Source organism: Gekko japonicus, unplaced genomic scaffold, assembly GCF_001447785.1.
Source record: "Gekko japonicus isolate JY-2015 unplaced genomic scaffold, Gekko_japonicus_V1.1 scaffold178, whole genome shotgun sequence".
In the NCBI taxonomy this organism is placed as follows: domain Eukaryota; kingdom Metazoa; phylum Chordata; class Lepidosauria; order Squamata; family Gekkonidae; genus Gekko; species Gekko japonicus.
Window position 1 is genome coordinate 1,163,051 of NW_015173679.1, and position 19,816 is coordinate 1,182,866.

Below are 19,816 nucleotides of genomic sequence, written 5' to 3' on the forward strand. Positions count from 1 at the left end.
CCTCCCCACATGTCCCCTCATATCAGAAAAATTACCCCTTCTAAAGTTAAAAGTGGTTGTGTGAGTCTTTTTGGCCAATTCCTTATTTGTACAAATGTTGAACTCAACAACATTATGATCACTGTTCCCAAGCGGTGCAATCACTTTTACATCTCTCACCAGGTCTTGAGTGTTACTTAGGACCAAATTAAGGATTGCATCTCCCCTGGTAGGTTCCGTGACCATCTGCTCCATAGCACAGTCATTTAGAGTGTCTAGAAACTCAGTCTCTTTTTCTCGACTAGAACACATATTGACCCAATCAATGTGTGGGTAGTTAAAATCACCTGTTATGACACAGTTTTTTTGTCTCACTGCTAACTTTAATTCATTCATCATTTTATAATCCTCCTCTATCTTTTGATCCGGTGGGCAATAACAAACTCCCAGTGTTACGTTTCCTCTTGGCCCCCCTATTTCAACCCACAGAACTTCCAGAAGCGAATCCAATTCTCTTAGCCTCTCAATCTTTCTGGACTTTATACCCTCTCTGACATACAGAGCCACCCCACCTCCAACCCTTCCCCCCCTATCCTTCCGATATAATATATAACCGGGAATCACCGTATCCCACTGATTTTTCTCATCCCACCAAGTTTCTGAAATACCCACAATGTTTATTTTTCCCTCCAATACCAAGCACTCCAACTCCCCGATTTTACCTCGGACACTTCTAGCATTTGTATAGAAACAGCTGTAATTTCCCATACAAGTTAAGCCTGCAACCTTCTTCTTGCTATCTTGAGACCTTGTCAGGCAGTCATGTCACTAGCCATGGTCTCAGTGGACAATTTCAATCCACCTCCCTGTAGAAAAGCAACAGGTACCCCCTCATCTCTCTGAGATGAGCCAACCCGAGCCAGAGACTTTTCATCTCCTGTCAGCTTTCCCCCAATATTCAGTTCAAAAACTGCTCTGCCACCTTTTTGATTTTAAGCGCCAGCAGCCTGGTTCCTTCTTGGGAAAAGTGGAGACCGTCTCACCTGTATAGCTCCCTCTTGTTCCAAAAAGCATCCCAGTGCCTAACAAACTTGAAACCTTTCCCCCTACACCATCGTCTCATCTACGCATTGAGACTCCTGATCTGTGCCTGTCTCTCTAGCTCTGCGCATGGAACAGGTAGCACTTCTGAGAAAGCTACCTTGGAGGTCCTGGACCTAAGTTTCCTGCCTAGCAGCCTAAATTTCTCCATCAATAATTAAAACTAATGTATACTCATTATGTAATTTGGATAGTTACCATTACCTCTGAATAGAGTTGCTGGGTCTCACTTTTTATCCAGCGGAAGGCTCCTGGCTCCTCTCCTGGAGTTTTCTGCTGCGCACATGAAGCACACATGTTGTGATGTATAAAAAGAGTAAGCAGGCTCATGAGTTCCATCAGAGTCAGAGCATGGTTGCCAGGAGCAGTGGGAGTCGTGCAGGGGGAGTATTTTAAAAAGAATGCTGGCATCACTTGCAGTGTTACATCATTTTCAGGGGAAACTCAGATGTAATGTAATGTAGGTCTAGGTTTTACTATAGTTTCCAGCAGTTATTAGAATGATGTGATATCATTTCTGGGTTTCCTCAGAAGTGAAATGATGGCTCATGTGACACTGTGACCAGCACATGGCAGCCCCTGGGGTTAGCAGGAGTATTCTGGGATTGAAATAACCGGCTCCAGTGTGGAATGACAGCCCAGGAGGGTAGGAGATGTGTCCTGGGACTGTAATGATAGGCCTAGCATTCCACTCCCAGAACACTCCTGCTAACCCCAGGGGCCATCATTCCAATCTAGGTCCTGTCATTCCACCCCCAAACCACTCCTGCTACCCCCAGGAACTGTCATTCCACACTGGGGCCTTTCATTGCAGTCCCAGGACACTCCTCCTACTCCAAGGGGCTGTCATTCCATCATAGGACCTGTCATTAAGAACATAAGAGAAGCCAATGTTGGATCAGGCCAATGGCCCATCTAATCCACCAGGTGCCATCAGGAGGCCAAGACACTATAAGACCTCCCACTGTTGCCCCCCCCCCCAGCACCAAGAATATAGAGCATGACTTGTCCCAGACTGAGAGTTCGTATCTATACCTTGTGGCTAATAGCCACTGATGGACTTCTGCTCCATATGCTTATCCAATTCCCTCTTGAAGCTGTCCATACTTGTAGCCGCTGTCACCTCCTGTGGCAGTGAATTCCATGTGTTAATCACTCTTTGGTTGAAGAAGTACTTCCTTTTATCCGTTCTAACCCTACTGCTCAGCAATTTCATTGAGTGCCCACGAGTTCTTGCATTGTGAGAAAGGGAGAAAAGTACTTCTTTTTCTGCCTGCTCTATCCCATGCATAATCTTATAAACTTCAATCATGTCACCCCTCAGCCGTCGTTTCTCCAAGCTAAAGAGCCCCAAGAGTTTTAACCTTTCTTTATAGGGAAAGTGTTCCAACCCTTTATCATTCTAGTTGCCCTTTTCTGCACTTTTTCCAATGCTATGATATCCTTTTTGAGGTGTGGTGACCAGAACTGTACACAGTACTCCAAATGAGGTTGCGCCATTGATTTATACAGGGGCATTATGATATTGGCTGATTTGTTTTCAATACCCTTCCTAATAATCCCCAGCATAGCGTTGGCCTTTTTTATTGCAGTCACACACTGTCTCGACATTTTCAGTGAGTTATCTGCTACGACTCCAAGATCTCTCTCTTGGTCAGTCTCTCCCAGTTCGGACCCCATCAATGTGTATTTATATTTAGGATTTTTGGCTCCAATGTGCATCACTTTGCACTTGGCCACATTGAACCCCATTTGCCACGTTGACGGTTTCCACTCCAAGAACACATCTGCTACCCCTAGGGGCTCTCATTCCACTCTGGGGCCTGTCATTCCAGTCTGAGAACACTCCTGCCACCGCCAGGGGCTGTCATTCCATTCTGAGGCCTGTCATTCCACTCCCAGAACACTCCTGCTACACCCAGGGGCTGCCATTGCCCCCTGAGTCCTGTCATTCCAGTCCCAGAACATTCCTGATACCCCCAGGGGCTGCCATTCCACTCTGGGGCCTGTCATTCCAGTCCTAGAGCAATGTATTTGGGACCAGACACCTTAATGGAAAATCCATTCCTCATTTTCTTTGCAACTCTTCTTGAGCTGTAATGTATTTCAATGGAGCCCATGCAAGTCAATTGGCATTCCTACCTGTCCTTCCTTTTAGTACATCCCCCATATGAGCCCCTCTGGTCTCTACCTGAACTTGGAGTCCTGTAGGCTGCACAATGTTGGAGGTAGGAATGGATGCTGGAAATGCAGCAGCACAAAAATGAAAGGGTTACAACAAACCCCAGCCAGCCAGCCCAGCCCCACGGAAGATGACCAGGCTCAGCAGAGGAGACTTCCTCCGAGACTGCTGAGCTGCTAGTTGCTGAAGGTGGAGCTGCCGGGATCCAATCCTCCGATGGAGGAAGAGAAGGAGAAGGAGGAGCTATGGCCCGGGGCTGTGCAGGAGGACAATCCTCATGCTCTGCTGCTGCTGCAGTTTGCCTGGAGTTGGAGGAAGTGGCAGGGTGGCTGGCTTACTTATTTGGCGGGCTCTTTGCTTAGAGCCCGCCCTCTATTCCAAATAAGGCAGCCAATGCTGAGCCTGAGGTCTGTCAGGGCGGGAACTGACTCCGCTCCTCTTTCTGTTTTCCCCAACAAGTCCTTCTGCTCCTCTCCTGAGTCAGCCAGCAGAATGCCGACAAGACGATTGATCAGGGGGTGAGGGGGCTGGGGGGAGGGAGGGGGGAGCTGAGGATCGGGGGAGGGGTCTGCAAAAAACATGGGGGCCTCCGTGGTCCCCTTGATAGCTACGTGCCTGTCCCCATGGTGACCATAACGTCTACTTTGGGTCTAAGCTGCATCTAGTGCAGAATCAGGGTTGCCAGCCTCCAGGTGGGGCCTGGGGATCTCCCGCTTTTACAACTGATCTCCAGCTGACAGAGATCAGCTCCCCTGGAGAAAATGGCTGCTTTGGAGGGTGGACTCTGTGGTATTGGGCCATACTGAGGCCCCTCCCCTCCTCTCTCCAAACCCCACCTTCTCCTGGATCCGCCCCCAAAGTCTCCAGGTATTTTTCAACCCAGACCTGGCAACCCTATGCAGAATGCTTCAGCCAGGCTGCTGATGGGTCTCCTTATGCAGGAGCACATCCAGCCTGCACTGGCTGCCGATAGCATACTGGATTCATTTCAAGGTGCTGGTTTTAACCTTTAAAGCCCTATATGGTCAGGGTGCAGCAACTCTTCTTGAGCTTCCCCACATGTTCCCTGGAGAGCACTGCGTTCAGGGACACAGGATCATCTGACCCTCCCAGGCCTAAAGAATGCCAGGCTGGCAACAATCAGGGCCAGAGCCTTCTCAGCTGCAGCTCCATACTGGTGGAACGAGCAAGACGCTTATTGATTAGTTAATAACTTCTAGAATTAAGAATTAGGGGTGCCAACTTTTGTTTAGGAAATCCCTGGTGGTTTGGGGGTGAAGCCTGGGGGAGGATAGGGGTTGAGGGCAGCCATTTCTCCAGGGGGATTGAGATCAGTCTGGAGATCAGTTGCAATTCTGGGAGATCTTTAGGACCCACTAGGAGGCTGGCAACCCTATATTATCCTAGGGTAAGTTATTGGATCCTGGCCACCAGTCAGGACATTTTCGGGTCTGCATTATAAGGTAGAACCTAGGAGAGTACAGGAAACTATTGTTCTGTGAACGTCTGCCCTTTCAAAGAGAAGGAAGCCAATTCTGTTCCTTTCTCCCAAGGAGAAAATTCCCTGTTCCCATTCCTAAAAAACTGAGGGGGCTCCAAGATGGGAATCAAAGAGTCATACCATCTGTCCTTGCAAAAGGCTTGCAGACCTCCTGGAGTACCTTCACAGATCCCTAGGGACCAGGACTTTTGTCTGAGAAATACTGTTCTAGCACGGTATCTGAATTATAGTCAAGACAAGCACCGGAATGCCCCCACAGATCCATGACCACCTTCTCCCTTTCTGCAATGGCTGCCCTTTCTGGTGAACACAGGTAGCAGCACACACTGAGAAGGAAGCCCTCCACTTCTGCAAGAGGAGTGCAGCATGGTTACCGCCAGGGGTCATTTCCTGCAGGAGCGCACAGGAGCAGAGCTCCGGCAGTAAAGAGCCCAGGGGGCGGGCACATGCAACAAGCCCCACCCCCTTCTCCCAGCAGCCCTCAGTCAGAGCAAGAAGCAGCCAGGTAAGTTGCAGAGCTCCCCCCGGCTCCCTGGTCCAAAACAGTCCAGTGGCACCTTTAAGACCAAGTTTTATTCAGGTACAAGCTCTCCTTCCTCTGCAAGGACAGATCTGCACGTTCCCACCCCCCAATAGCTAGCTATCCAAAACAGTCCAGTGGAGCCTGAGCGGTGGGTGTTGCCTTCTGACACACTTCCAGTGATGTCATGGGGTGTGGTATATGCAAATAAGCTATGCTAATGAGCTCCTGCACTTCTTTTTCTACAAAATGACCCCTGGTTACCGCAATGCTTGATGGCTCGCTCTCAATCTCATTTTGTGTACTTTATGGCTTTATGCATGGCTAATCTCTTAAAAAAAATATAGTGTATGGGAGCATGGGATCAGATGGCACAGTGATCATTGAGTTTAGCAACTATGCTCAAATATTTGCATATGTCCCAAAAACTCACTACATTGTTGTAAGTAAATTTCTGAATGTCAGTCTAATCTCCCTCATAGTTGAGAGAATGAAAAAAACCACTTTGTTGCCCAATATGAAAAGTAATTGGAAATAGTATTTAAAATTCACTGAAAGACAATGATGAGCAGAATTATCATCTTTCTTTGTTCTTCAGGGGACATTTGAAATATCACATGCTGCCTATTTTGTGGAATTACTTTTGTCCTATCTCTTACAATCCATCCTATAGGGGAAAATATTGTACTATTTTAAGATGAGGAACACAAGTATGATATGCTGTGCCACTCCCCCACACAGTGAATCCAAGCATGTTTCTCCACAAATAGAGGAGTCCAAAAGGAGGTAACAGGAATAGAAATAGATTTGCTTTTATATAAGGAATGCTAAGTGCTCAGCTGGACAACAGATGAATTAACTTAAGTCTTTTATTTTCATTTTAAGCAGGTAGTTGCTTTATTGGGGGAAAGCGAATGATTTCAGAAGCACCCATTTAGAAGCATTACCCATCGTTATCAGCAAAATGTTATCTCTGATTTTTGTCTAAATTCTGTTGCCGTTCAGTAAATAGAAAACATATCACCAGAACAACCTGATTAAATGATAAAGGTTCCAAGTCATGTAAGGAGCTCTGGGTTATTTTGGTTTGCTTGATTTATAACTCAGTTTTTGAAGGTCATTTACTTGGGGTTTCCCTCTCAGGGACAATATAAAATATTAAAAAACCTGTATAACAGGGTTTGCAAATTTATTTTGGTATCTTCTTTCAGAACATCATATTTTCTGTCTTAAGTCAACACTTTCTACATCTGAATGTCTACTATGGCCTATCCTTTGCCTGTCCTGGAACGCCTTCAATCACAAAGGCCTGGAGATCTCCCATTATTACAACTGACCTCCAGATAATAGAGATCAGTGTCCCTGGAAGACATGGAGGGTGGACTCCATTTGCCTTGCTGAGCTCCCTCCCCTTCCCAAACCCCACCCTCCAGAGGCTCTTCCTCCCAAATCTCCAGGTGTTTGACAACCCAGAGCTGATAACTCTATACTTGTGACATTTTGCTAGGGTGAGTTCTTAATAAAAACTTTCCCTGCCAGACACTGCCCAAGGATTGGTCACTTTCTCACCTTCCCCAGTGAACTGGGCATCCTAGCAAGAATAATGTTCTGCAAAAGAAATCTAGCTTTAAGATTACCTCCATCAAAGCCTGTGGCCAATAAGTGAAATATAAGGTTATCTTGACAGAGTTATAACAATTTTTTTTTACAAGTGAACAAGAATGAAGTTTATTTGATATAACACAAGGTGAGGTAAATGTTAACAGATAACACCATTGCATCCTTTTTATTGAACTCTCAGGATTCATTACCATCCCTTTAGAAACTGTAGTATAAATATAATAGTAAAAAAAAGTTGATTATTGATGTAATTCAAAACAGACTTTTCTAAGTTCATTGAAGTCAATAATATCAGAATGGTTTAACTCTGCTTAGTACTGCACTGATATTCTTGTAAAAAATCCTTAAATTTATTTCATCTTAATGCATACTCTATTTCTGAAATCTGATCAACGTTTTGGAGGCTAGTTCTCAATCTACACGTTACGAAGTCCTCGTGTTTGTTGTTGAACAACACAAGGACTTTGTATCAAATGTGCAATAGGAGTATTGTGCTTCCCTGATGCACACAAGCTCTTTTCAGTTTGTGACCATGGAACACTGAGATAAATGGCTGTAGTGTCCCCATGTACCACTGTTTTTGCATCTGCAAACTGTGCCATAGAGCTGCTACTGACCCTGTTGTAAGCATGTTTTTTGCAATGGAGTTCTATGGAAAAGTCTGAGGACAAAAACAACAACAGTGGTGAGGCTATACTCACTTCTCCCTGTGTTCTGAGTTGCAAAATTCCACAGGCCCTGCAAGACAGAGCTCTTCCGCCAAGCGTTCGAGGTGCCACACTAAATGATTTACCATCTGGCTGAATATTGTGCCCTAGTATCTACTCTTGGCCACCGGCTTAACACCTATATCCACACTAAAAAATCTAAGCCCTACAGAGCCTGACACCAGGTCCTGTTTCCCTATGGTGGATGTGAAGACAGCTCTGCTATCTTATGACAGTTGTATTTTAAATGGTTTGTTGATTTTAAATTGTTAAGTTATTAATTTGTTTTATTGTTTTATTGTTTATAACACCTATGGCCTTGTTAGCTGCACTGAGCCTGCCCTAGCAGGGAGGGCGGGATATAAATCTAATAAATAAATAGTCATTATGATAATTTCATTCTTTATACTCCCAGTCTATCAACAGGAAATGTATTTTAAGGTAAAATTTCTGATTGTCCAATAATGTTTGTTCAAAGATCTTTTAGTTGCCAGGATAAAAAACTTTTAATGTGCAGGTAAGTGATGTTCTGGATGATTGCCTTTTCAGTATTATGTAGATACTGCTATTTTAAGATTTTCAGTTAAGCAAATAGTATCATAATGGGTGACCCCATTGCCATTTATGATTGATTGATTGATTATTTATAGTCTGCCTTTCTCACTAACATTCAAGGCAAATTACAAAGTGTAACACAATGCAATCAAGAGGATGGGACAATTACATCCATATAATGACCAAAACATTATATCTCCCAGTTTTTTTCAAACCGATATCTGTGTTTCAGGCAAACCCCATATCTCTTACAACTGATGTTAATGGAGAGGTAGCTGTGGCGGATTGATTACCACATTTGTCCCATACATATACATCTCATTAACAACCAGATTATCAAATTGATTAAAAAATTCTTCTTTCATGCTTCTCTAGCCATAAATAAGTAGGGTGATTTTATAAATTCTTGCTCAGTGGCCAGAAGATCTGTGGGCTCTAGGCATACTGAGATTAGTTGCAAGATCTGAACATTGCCTTAGAGCAGAATAGCCACAGGATGCCAATTAATGTCACCAATTTCTAACCAGCATCAGCTCACTGCTGGTGTTGGTGTCTTAAAATGGGACTGCCTGTTTACTGTATCAAGTAAATACAACATACTTTCCCACATATTTTCTGTTCAATTTACTTCTCTGTTGATTGTCATATAAAACAATAAAGTATAATATGAATGATAAAAAACCCAGTAGTATACTTGTCCTTTACAACAAATATACCTGAACATTTTCACAGATTATGGTATGTGATGAAGTGTGCATGTACACAAAAACTTATACCCAGAATTAAACTTTGTTGGTCCTAAAGTTGCCACTGGGCTCAAACTTTGTTCAACAATTCTTATGACAGTTTCTGGAAAGCTGACAAATTCATATTACTTTTCCTCTGACAGGTAAGAAAGGACTACTTGTATTTTCATGAAATGGTGTTCCAGCCTTCGAACAAAAGAACTAATTTATACTAAAATAGCTTCTGAGGATTCGTTTCGAATGCAAATAGCCTTAACTGGTTTTTCTTTTGTTTGTAAAGCCCCTGCCTCCTTGTCATGACTCAAAGGAATCTATGCAGGTGTTCAAACAGCACTGCCAAATAGCAGAAGAATACTATGAAGTCAAAAAGGAAATTGCTCTTCTTGAAGAAAGAAAGTGAGTTTATGTTTCTCCTAAAGAACCAATAGTAATTTGTCTGTCATGTGCTCAAAAATAATACTAATTCAGAGGGTGTTAAAATTCAATTCTGGTTTTTAAAAAAGAGATAGCTTTGTTGTTTTCCTTCCAAGTGTGTTCTTTCCAGTTTTCCATTTCCTCTATCTTCATACGTTGTAAAATTATAGGTAGGACCTGTCTTAATATTGAGGAAACTCTTAAACTCTTATAGTAAATTGTTATCTTGTCAAAAACTTATATTTTATTGTACAGTGGAAAGTAATTCACCAAGAATCTGTGTCAAAGTATTTGAAATGTTGAACAGGACATTTTTCTGGGATAAAATTGTTAACTGTACTAATAGCCATAAAGAAACTTATAAAATGTTTGCTGATAGGCTTGACTGATTCAATAAAAATGTAGTAAATTATATCAGTGTATTCCAGAAGAGTCTATAGAGTAAAACATGTGATAATCTGGCTGCGTGAAACTGAGGTGAGAGATCAGCAAGCAGTCATAGATATAGCTATCAAATGCCAAAGAATCCATAAAATTGCTATGAGGCCCTAGTGATCTTTTTCAAGGTAATCAGATCTCACCACATTACTGGGGGGTGTTGATGGAAATGTTCTCTTTCTCTGCATACATACATGCATATGTTTGTGAACTGATTTGTAACAGTAATAGATTTGAAGAAATGGAAAATGGTATCTTGCACAACAGTAAATATTTGAATTTCTTCACTAGAATAGTTTTATTGAATAGGGGTTTGCACGGAAAAAAATATGGTATTTTTCAGGTTCAGGTAAATCAAACCCGAAAAATCTCGATAAATACCGATATTCCCGAATCCCAGTGTCAGTATTATACTGGGCTTCAGGAAATACTTGACATTGCTGAAAATATTCGGCTGGCTATTAGAGTGTGTCAGTTTCATTCCCCCTCCACTTCCAAATTGACCCGATTTCCCTCCCTGATAAGGTATTTTTGGGGCATTTTGCCCTTTGCTGAATGCACATTCCCAGGGCTATTTTTGGGCAGGAACGCACAGGAACGGAGTTCCGGCTGGCTCCCAAGTTGGCCACGCCCAGCAGGAACTCATTATCATAATAGGCCACACCCAACAGCAGAAACTCATTAAGATTGGCTACATTAGGGGTGTGTGGCCTAAGATGCGAAGGAGTTCCTGCTACAAAAAAGCCCTGGGTTTTGACAACAAACAAGGTAAACAGAATAACAAGCAAAAGGTGGGTGTGGCTGGATAACCACACTTCAGGTAACATGGGGGTGCGTCCTAATGTGCTAATGAGCTGAGCTGTCAGGGGTGTAGCCCAATATGCTAATGAGCCTGCTGTTGGGTGTGGCCTATTATGCTAATGAGTTCCTGCTGGGCTTTTTCTACAAAAAGAGCCCTGCACATTCCTAATATCAAGTTCACTAGTTTATATACATTCATTTATAATCTGCCTTTCTTTCTGAGATGCAAGGTAGATTGCTAAATTTAAAAAAAACGTAATGAAAACATAGTAAAGTGATAAAGGTAGATTACAAAACTTAGAAAACAATGTAAGAAAATAAGTATATACATTCTAAACAGTGCAATAAAAATGGCAATTTTAAAACATGTAACATTTTTCCCTTATAGAATGCCCTCTTGAACAATTCCATTTGACACATCCTATTTGAGACTCTCCAGAATTTTTCAGCCTCTGCTTTTTAAAATGTATTTTCACTGTTCTATGCACTAGATCTATGTTATTTGCTCTAGGGATGTGTCACTAATTGTGGTATGGTAGTGGTTAGCATGTCATATTAGGACCTGGCAGGGGCAATTGGCAGTTAAGGGTATCGGAAAAAATCTTGGTGGACTGATGGGATCTGCCCTTGAGACCTAGGATACTAGTATTCAATCAGTTCACTGGCTGTATAGACAAGTCAAGAGACAGAGTATAATTTACTTCACTTGGTTATTGTGAGGCTAAAAGGGGAGGGAACTATGTACACTAGGTAGGATAAAAATGAAATAAATCACAACAGACCTAAAACTGCACCACTGTCAAGCTGCACATTAAGCAGCCACTATTACTGAGTACTATAATAATGTGGCCAGGACTGTCATTCTACAGCAATTTCTGCTATTTCAAATATCTTGGTAGCAGTTGCTTATGTACAGCTGGCTTAAAGTATAGCACTCTGTGCTTTAATCAGAGTTCACACAGACACAGCTATAGATGTTTAGTTTTGTTTTCTTATATATGATGCTGACACCTGTCAAAGTTGATTAAGAAATGCAGCTTCATCTGTGTAGTTTTTCTAGACCTATCTGTGTTCACCACACTATTAATCTGTCACCATAAAATTTATGAGCACTTGGCTTTCATCTTGTATGTCATTGAAAAAACAGAGAAGACTCCATGTCTAGTTCTTGCTTGCTCCACTCTCCATACCTATTCTCCATCATCAGTCACAGTGCAACCCACCCTTAAACTACCTGCGGTTGTAGGGCAAAAAATTAGAACCATAAAGTTAAAATTAAAACCATAAAAGTCCTCATAGAGGAACATAGCCATTTAAGGCAATATGGTAAATGTGAACCCCCTGCTGTTTTAGCAATTGGAAATTAACTAATCAAAACCCAAACTGAATCAGTCCTTTCCTTAAATCTGTAATCTCTGTTTTTAATGACTGTAATACTTTTCACCACTGCACAAAATGAGAGCAGCGGGAAGAGAAGCAAGCACGACTCAGTAGATAATCTAAGTGACCGGGGGGGGGGGGGGTCCCCCAAAGCAAATGGGTCAGCCCCTCCAACTCAAAAAGTTGACAAATGTTCCTGCTAAAGAAGTTCATTCAAGACCAGACTAGACTCTATGGTAGCCACTGGTCCGACCCAAGGCCACCAATGCCATTTTAGAGGAGAAGTTAGCTGTTTAAAAATTGGTGCAAGAGGCCCACGGCATGACAGCACCATGAATCTTACCCCCTCGCGCACATAGTCAAATGCCACAACATCCGCCATGTGCGTTTCAACACTTGAAAAGAGGTGGGAGGGAGGAACAAGCACACATGGTGCTGCAGCAATTTTTAAATGACTAAATTCTTTTCTAAAACAGAGTTGGCAGCCATGGGTTGGACCTGTACCTACTGTAACATCTAGTTTGGCTCTAAAATAGTCAGCATTTCCTTTTCTAATTCTTGCTGTCTCTCAGTAGCCTAGGGAGGACTTTCTCAGTTTTATATTAGTAGCAATTTATCCTATTCACTTGCTGTTCCATTCTCTGGCTGCTCATGGCCACATTTTTTTAAATGTCCGCTTGTGGATCTGTAGTAGAGAGAAAATGTACATTAGTTGGCATGTCTTCTGCCTACTGTGCAAATGAGATGGTTAATTGTCTATAAAATAAGGCATTTTTCTCTAATGTAATTTGAAATCTGACAGGCAGGAGGTTTCCTTGGGTGAGGGAGGGTATGATCCCTGAAAAAGTAATTCAAATTGGATTAGAGAAAAAGTACACAGAAAAATGTGTTTCTCATTTAAAATGAATGGAAACAAAGAATAGAATAAGGGAAATGAACAGATAAAATAACTCTAACAAAGAAAAATAATATACTTTTACTACTATGATTAAAAAAAATTAGTGCTCATCCTTGGTTTTATCACAATTTAGATAGGATTCTGGATAAAATTTGCCTCCTGCCCATTTTGAGATTACTATACCATCAGAAGTAATATCAAAAGTTGTAGCACAGATATCAGAGGGATCCAGGCTGACAGCAAAGTTTCCACCAGGCACTGATGTCTTCCTTGGAATAATTGCAGGTGGTCTTAAAGGCAGTGATTGCAAGTATATATCTCAGGTCTGAATACTCCTTTGTATAATTTAAACTTGTTTATCTGTAATAATCCTTCTCTTAATCCTTTTTAATAGGATTTATGATGTATTATCAGAATGAATGTCTGAGCAGACTGAGGAAAGAGTTGTTTATCACTTGTGCAATCTTGGCATTCTTGTTTTATGTGTCTAAGCCCACAAACAGGCTACACAAAGATCACACCTCTCAATCAATCCATCAGGTGCTGATTACAGACTTGTGTAGCCTCCATTTGCCTTGGGGGTAGTGCAGGGAAAGGAGAGGGGACTTAGCCTGTCAAGCACTACTGGGTTCATTAGTTAAAACCTCATTTTAAAGGAGAAATGTCATACTTAAAAACACACCTTTTCTCAGTGGATTTTTTTTAAATAATAATAATTATTATTATTATGATGATGATGATCCGAGATTAGCGGTCAAGAATATTAACAATACATAATACACATTGGGTGTAGAAAATAGATATTCTGTACAGAAATGTGGCTGCGGTGGCTCAGAGGTTAAGACACTGAGCTGTAGACCGGAAGGTCTGTAGTTCGGCAGTTCAAGACCCTAGTACCACATGATGGAGTGAGCTCACGTCTCTGGTCCAGCTGAGCAGTTCTGCATATAACAGTGTGAAGATTTCCCATATTGGGTGGATGGAAGTCAGGCTTGGATAAAATTTGCACCATGGAGTTTATATAGAAGTTAAATAATTAAGGGAGCAAGGATGCATCTTTGTTTCACAACTCTCCTGATTGGAACCATGTGGGACAGATGACCTTGTGGGTTACATCTCACTGACAATTGTTCTCATGTAGTGTGTGTATAAGGGCAAGCAGTCTGCAGTCTATTGTGGAAGCTTCTACTAATCTGTTGTGTCAGATATTATCAAATGTCATCTTATAATCAACAAAGGCTGTGTAAAGTGTGCCATGTGGCCTGATGGTATATTTCTCCACCAGATGATGCAGAATCAAGCACTGATCCATTGTGAAGTGACTGCTTCTGAATCCTTCTTGTTCCTCAGCAAAGATGTTCTCCCTATCAAGCCAGTCCCAAATCTTCCAGCAAAGCAGACTAATTGGGCATTAATTGAAAGGGTCTGATTTCACCCTTTTTTAATATATCAGAATGATGATGGCCAGACCCCAATCTCTGGGGATCTGTACAGTTTGGTCAATGTATGTGAAAGGAGTGGTGCTCACCATTCGATATCCATTTTGATCAGCTCCAGAGGGGTCAGATCCTGTGGCCTTCCCCAACCTTAACTGAGCCCCAAGCCGCTTGGCTTCTGCAGCTGAGATTGGAGGCCAGGGTGGGAGGTTTTCCGTATTAATAGGTGGAGGGGACAGCCTGTCAGGCTCTGCGGCATAGAGTGCATAAAAATGAGTTCCCCAGGTTTTTGCGGGTATCTCACAGGAAGGTTTTTGGGCATCTGATTGGAATCCACCTGAAACAATTATCCAAAACAGCGAGGCTTCTTTGGATTTGGCGGCCTGGCTAAGTTGGAGCCAGACCGCTTTTTCTCTCTTTTTCTTTTTAATTAATTTTTTTGTATTGTTGTTTTAAAACATATAAGTCAGAAAGAATTATACAGATATTCTGTGGCTTATATTGAGTAACCTTTGGTGTTAATTGTTTGCTGACAAACATTCTGATCGAGCCATGGTTGTGTGGAGTGTCTTACTCTTGGGGGCTCTTGGATGGGTTTGCTTTTAGTGAACTGTTCTTGCCATCCATTAGATATTTGTAGATAACACTCTAAGATGGCTTCAAAATGCATGCCATTGATCATTTTGCTGTGGAGGTGGCACAAAACCTCATTTTAAAGAAGAAAAGATATGTCCTAATTAAAAACCTATCTTTTCTCCTTAAATTGTTAATAACAAAGTGAGGAGACCAGTTTCAAACAGCAAAACCAAGCAGTTGGCACCCCCTTTCTCTTCTCTGTATGGCTTTAAAACTGCAGGACTAGTGATTTGCATTTTATAGACAGATCTATGAGGCAATACTTGGATTCTGAGTAAACTAGATTGCTGGGCAAAATCAACTATTAGGCTGGTTACATGGTAGAGAAGGCCAAAGTCAAAGAATGACTGTAACTGAGACATATGAAGGTGCTATTTTATACTCCTTGTATAACCTCCTTATTATTTTCCTGGAAACCTGATGACTGCATGCCTATATGGCATTAGGATAGTGGCCAGGTTTCTAGGTAAAGAAATTTAAAATACTGGTCCTTTGTGACAGACAGCCTCTTGTTTTGACCGCTAGGTATCACAGCAAATCCCTGCCTACAGGTGCCATACACAGATTCTCAGCAGCATCTGTCAATGAGAAACTGTGGAACCTTGGGGGTAAGGAAATTCTGTCATTACTTCAGATAGGGTGTGGGAAAGCAAAAAAATATGGAGAACTCCCAGGAGAATAGTTAAGTAGTTAGGCTTCACCAGGTGAAGAAAAAGGTCTCAGACATCCATTGTTTATATACAGATGGTTCAGGGGCCTATCTAAAGGCAGTAAAAGAGCAAGTATACTCTTTTATCTTTGGGAAATAGTGATTTATGAGGGGACTGAGAGCAACATCCCAAGAAATAAGCTAACATTATGTCAAGGTTTTGAGATTCTTGGGTTTAATGAGAAACTCTAAGAAAAATCCTTCTCTCTCTCTCTCTCTCACACACACACACACGCACACACACACACACACACACACACAGGAACAGCCTGTTATTGCTGTGTATGTGTGAAATGTACCTTTTCTAGAGCATAGCTTCTGCTCTCCTCCCTTACATAAATAGCTGATAGCTTGCTACATTACTTAACATCCATCAAATCGCTAAGCAGAAGCCCTTCTGAAGAAGAGTAATGAGCTTATTTTTTGTGTTTACATGTGGCATTTCTTTGGAACCTCACACACGGTTTTTTCTTTCGTCACCAGAAAGGAGCTGATTGCTAGGTTGGATCAAGCTGAGGAAGAGAGCATGGATGCTGCTCAGCTAGCAAAGGAGTATTCAGACCTTACAGAAGAGAACCGGACACTGAAGTTGGCCCAGACACAATGTGTTGAACAGCTGGAGAAGCTTAGAATACAATATCAGAAGAGACAGGGATCTTCGTAACTCTGAATGGATCTGTCTGGATCAATAAAAATCTAGGGTCTTTTCAGTGTTGGGCAATTGATTTGTCTCCCCCCCCCCCAAAGGTTCCCACAATATGTTGGAACATTTCACTTGCAGAATATGCAAATGTCTAAATTTGATGTAATGCTTGCCAGCCACTAGCTTAATATAATGGATATTTTATCTGTTATATTATTTCGAGAAAAATAATTAGGGGCTTATCTATTCCAATTATTTGTTCTAATGGATTAGATTTCTTTTACATTTTTTTTTTTTCAATTTAAGAAGGCACATTCACTAGAAACTGATATGAATATTCTCTGGGATGGAAAGCGGACCACACTAAAGCATGTAGCAGGAGTACTGTACATGGAACACTGGATCATTGCCCTGTTCTTTTCTAACCCGGAACAGAATGTGGTAGAAAATCTAGACCCTTTATTTGGCAATATATGCTACAGAATGACTATACACTGACCGAGAAAAATTGGCAATGAAGATTTGTACAACTATAATACTGTAAGAAAATGGGAAAAGGCAAAAATAGCCTTGTATCATCTAATCCCACACCAATCTTAAATTTACCCTTGGAAGTAAACCCCATTGATTTTAATGAGCTTGTTGAGAATCTGGGATACCAGTCCTAAGGAAGATGAACTCCTACTGATATTAGTAGGACTTACATGGTGTTATTAGTCTGCTCAGACGTCTACTGAAATCTTTCTGTACAAGGAGGCACCCTCAGTTTTGAGTCAGTGTATGCTGCCTTTTACCTGTGCTTCCATGTAGTCAGCCATTCGTGTGACTGTTGGTATCATGCACAGACTAATTTTTTTACATGCAATCTCATCTGTGGCCTTCCAGTATGCTCAGCTACAATAGTGGCTGACTTGACTGAAGAAGCTGCACGTATGACTGCATGATTAAAGATCACCGCATTCCGATATGGTAAAAAAAACAACCCACAGCTGCCACATGCAAACAGTGTTGTGAGAAACAGTTCATGCATATACATTTTATTGATTTTATTATTATTTATTTAGGACACATTTATACCACTTCTTCGGAGTCCTGCAGGAGGCTGCTTTCAAGTAAAAAGACCATAAAATGGTAAAATCATCTTCAATTATTCATCACAAAACAAACAATTAAAACAAGCCAGGAATCTAAAAATTACACAACAATGTTAATAAAACAGGCCTCTGACCAGAAGCAACCATAAAACAGTGGAAAAGATAAAACTACTTAGTTAAAAGGCTCGATAAGAAGAAACGCTTCCTAAAGGATAAGGAAAAAAATGTTTTAAGAAGAAGATAAAAAGAAATGTTTTAAGTGGCACCTAAAAGACTGTATGGTAGGCTCCAGGTGAGGGTATTCCAAAGGTGAAATGCCACCACTGAAAAAGCCTCATCTCTAGTTGCCATCAGCCTCATTTCTGAAGGTGGGGGAACAGGGAACAGAGCGTGAGAGGGAAATTTTACCTGGTGAGAGGGACTATATCCATATTGTGTTCTGAAGGTGCTCCTCCCTCCCTCCCTCCCTCCCTCCCTCTCTCTCTTTCTGCAATTTACAGTGCAATCTTAAACACAGTTGTACCTAATAACTTCATGGACTTAGAAGGATTTAACTTTATTTAGGACTAGGAAGCAGGCCCGTTGTAGCAGTGAAGACAATGGGCGCTAGCTCGGCCGCTTGGCACCCCCCCTTCCCACTGCCCTCCCAGCCGCCTGAGTCCCTGGCGGGCCACGGCTGCCAGAACCCCCCCCCCCCGGCTGCCTGAGGGGCTGCCGGGCCAAGGTAGGCGGCCTCGTTTCTGCCACCACAGCCATGCGATGGAGGCGGCGGCGGGCCAAGGCAACTGGGCTTGTCCCTCTCCCCCGGCTGCTCGAGGGACCAGCGGGTCAAGGTGCCCGGCCTTGTCCTCCCCACTGCCCGCTCAATGTAGTGGTGTGGGTGCATCAGGGAGGGAGGGCGTGGTGCTGCAGCTGGCTGCCTGACAGCAGTGGTCATAGGTGGAGTGGTGGGGGGAGGAAGGCAGTGTGGGTCCCGTTTGCGCGGTGGCAGCATGATGCATGGCTCGCCAGCTCCGACTGAGTGCCGCACATCATGTTGGAGCGGTGGCGAGCAAGGGAGTTCTTGTGGGAGCTGCAGCGTGAGAAAGCCAAGTGGGGTACGAGGGCTGGGTCCGCGCTGTCGGCTCCCTGGCAAGCTCCCCGGCTCGAGGGGTGGTGGAAGGGGTCAGCACAGTCTCCATGGGCAGCTGGGCAGCGTCAGGGCCACCTCGAACACTCCATGGGCCAGAGGGGCACCAGTCCCTGTGCGGGCATAGGCCGGGTGGCGAGGCAGTTGGTGGCAAGAGCATCCATCCCGCCCAGCAGCTCCCTGGAGACTGAGGGCGAGTCGCTGCCCGGTGGGTCTGTGGGCGGGACGGAGTCAACGGAGGGAGGCAATGCAGGCAGGGGATTGGCCCTCCTCCTGAGCGACAGACCCAGGACCCAAAGGCTGGGAAGGCGTGTGGAACGTCTCACACAAAAACTCCTTTATTATAAGGAGAGATTGCATTGTTATATAATGCTAAATATGAGGTTTATGCAGTGGGTACAATCTAATGCTTCACTGGGGATGGACTGAGGATGGGTGAGGTATCTCTGTGTGGGGTGCATGGACATATTTAAGATCGACTGTGCAATCCTAAATAGTTAGTCCAGTCTAAGCCCATTGATTTCAGTCATGTTAGCCTGGATTAACTTTGCATAGGATTGCACTGTAAATTGCCAAAACCAATGTGCCTTATGACTGTTCGTTGTGATTACTTTTATATATCATAATGACCTGAAATTATAAATCTACAGACATGCCATTTTTAATTTCTTTTTGTTTTCATATATATCCATTGGGAGCTTTTTAGTCTTTTCTATTTTCTTTTTCTTTTTTAGTTCTCCCACTGTGCTCCCTTCTTTTATAGCATTTAATGCTATTTTAGTCCAGTTATAGATGCAAAAAACGGGTGTCAATTTTATTAATTTTGTTACTTTAGTTGGGAAAAGAATTATCAAAACTTCCTACTACACACTGAGAAATCCAAAAAGGAACTCTAACTTTTAAACTGCATGAGGATAGCCACAAAATTTAATAACACCCTTACCAGAGTGATATGTGCTACATCTCAAGCAATTTTAAAATACCACTTTGTGTTACTCCATCCCTTCCATCCCTAAATAGTATCTTAAATTTATGTCTTGAATATTCAAACAGTTTTGAGCACACTTGCTTTTCAGTGAGGCCTATCTAAATCAATGGGGCTTATTTCCAAGCAAATATAGTTAGTATCAGGATGTTAACATTGTTATCTTCCTGGCATGCAATAAATGGGAAAAAGTAACGGTAAATTATTATAGTTCCATAACTGGCAGTGAACAATATTGGTTACTTCATTTTGGCACTCAAGTTGGAATGAATTTGTAACATATATTGATTCTGGTTAATGCATTTAAGTTTATGCTGTAAAAATATATGACTATTTCCATAT

The 19,816-nt window shown here is 42.4% G+C and overlaps 1 protein-coding gene across 1 annotated transcript in view; it reads left to right on the top strand.

The window, feature by feature from the left end:
- The window catches only part of MAP3K7CL (MAP3K7 C-terminal like), a 54,292-nt gene extending 35,126 nt beyond the window's left edge, over positions 1–19,166 (top strand). Inside the window, exons 4-5 of the mRNA XM_015422995.1 lie at positions 9,192–9,307; positions 16,107–19,166. Coding sequence (XP_015278481.1) covers positions 9,192–9,307; positions 16,107–16,287 — 297 coding nt within the window. The 3' untranslated portion in view covers positions 16,288–19,166. The remainder of the gene's footprint in view (positions 1–9,191; positions 9,308–16,106) is intronic.
- The last annotated feature ends 650 nt before the right edge of the window (positions 19,167–19,816 follow it).